Source organism: Otolemur garnettii, unplaced genomic scaffold (assembly GCF_000181295.1).
Source record: "Otolemur garnettii isolate 467f Iridium unplaced genomic scaffold, OtoGar3 scaffold00066, whole genome shotgun sequence".
NCBI lineage: Eukaryota > Metazoa > Chordata > Mammalia > Primates > Galagidae > Otolemur > Otolemur garnettii.
Window position 1 is genome coordinate 126,080 of NW_003852461.1, and position 1,072 is coordinate 127,151.

Sequence of the window (1,072 nt, forward strand, 5' to 3'; positions counted from 1 at the left end):
TCCTCAGGCCGGCTTACTTCACTAGCTTACCCTGGCTTCCTACCCCGGTCTGGAGACAGACTGTCTCCTCTATGGGATAATTGTGTGTTTTACTTCCTTCTCTTATGCTTCTACCTACTTTGGTTATTTTAATTACATTTATTCATTAAAATGTGGCTCGAAGAGCTAGTGGAATCTAAAAGCTTTTTCCTCCAGCACTTTGTTTCCCTCTTGATACTGCTACTACAGAAAGTTGTACTCTGTAATAGTAGCTGAGGGCAAGGAAAAAATCATTTTACTCTAAGGATGATAATAGTTGTATCTTAATTGCTAGACAGTAACTGTCTCTTAGAGAACTGACTGAATACATGCAGTCTCTGAGTTATGAATGACTGGTTCCATAGGTTTATTCTTAAGTAGAATTTATATGTAAGTTGGAACAGGCACGTTTACCTATTACCTGTTATAACTCCGTTCATAAGTGCAAGTCGTACACAAGTCAGATGTTTGTACCTTGAAGGCTGCCTGTACTGCGTAGCTCCTGTCTGTGTCCTAGTTAACATCTGGCTATGCCCTGGAGATGCTGGAGGTGAAGAAGTTGAGCTAGGTTTTTTCTAGGTTTTGTTTGCAATATAAGCAGCTGCCCATTTAGAGAGACCAGCTGACCTTACAGAGGGCTTCTTGTGTTTGCCACCTTCCTTCACAGCTTGCTTTTTTTTTTTTTGAGACAGAGTCTCACTATGTCGCCCTGGGTAGAAAGAACTCCTTGCCTGAAATCCTAGCGTTGAGGTAGTACTGGGTGTAAATAATTCTTTTTTTTCCCTCTTAGTCCCACTTCAGATGGTGCTGCAGCGGCAATTTTGGCTAGTGAAGCATTTGTACAGAAGTTTGACCTGCAACACAAAGCTGTGGAAATTTTGGCACAAGAAATGGTGACTGATTTGCCAAGCTCATTTGAAGAAAAAAGTGTCATTAAAGTGGTATGTCTGAGATTCTGTTTTTTTTTTTTTTTTTTGACAGAGCCTCAAGCTATCCCCCTGGGTAGAGTGCCGTGGCATCACGCTCACAGCAACCTCCAACTCCTGGGCTCAAG

At 41.8% G+C, this 1,072-nt stretch overlaps 1 protein-coding gene across 1 annotated transcript in view; it reads left to right on the forward strand.

Annotated features, from left to right (window-relative positions):
- Positions 1-796: 796 nt before the first annotated feature.
- SCP2 (sterol carrier protein 2) overlaps positions 797-1,072 on the forward strand; it is a 65,271-nt gene continuing 64,995 nt past the window's right edge. Inside the window, exon 1 of the mRNA XM_012807198.2 lies at positions 797-959. Coding sequence (XP_012662652.1) covers positions 909-959 — 51 coding nt within the window. The 5' untranslated portion in view covers positions 797-908. The remainder of the gene's footprint in view (positions 960-1,072) is intronic.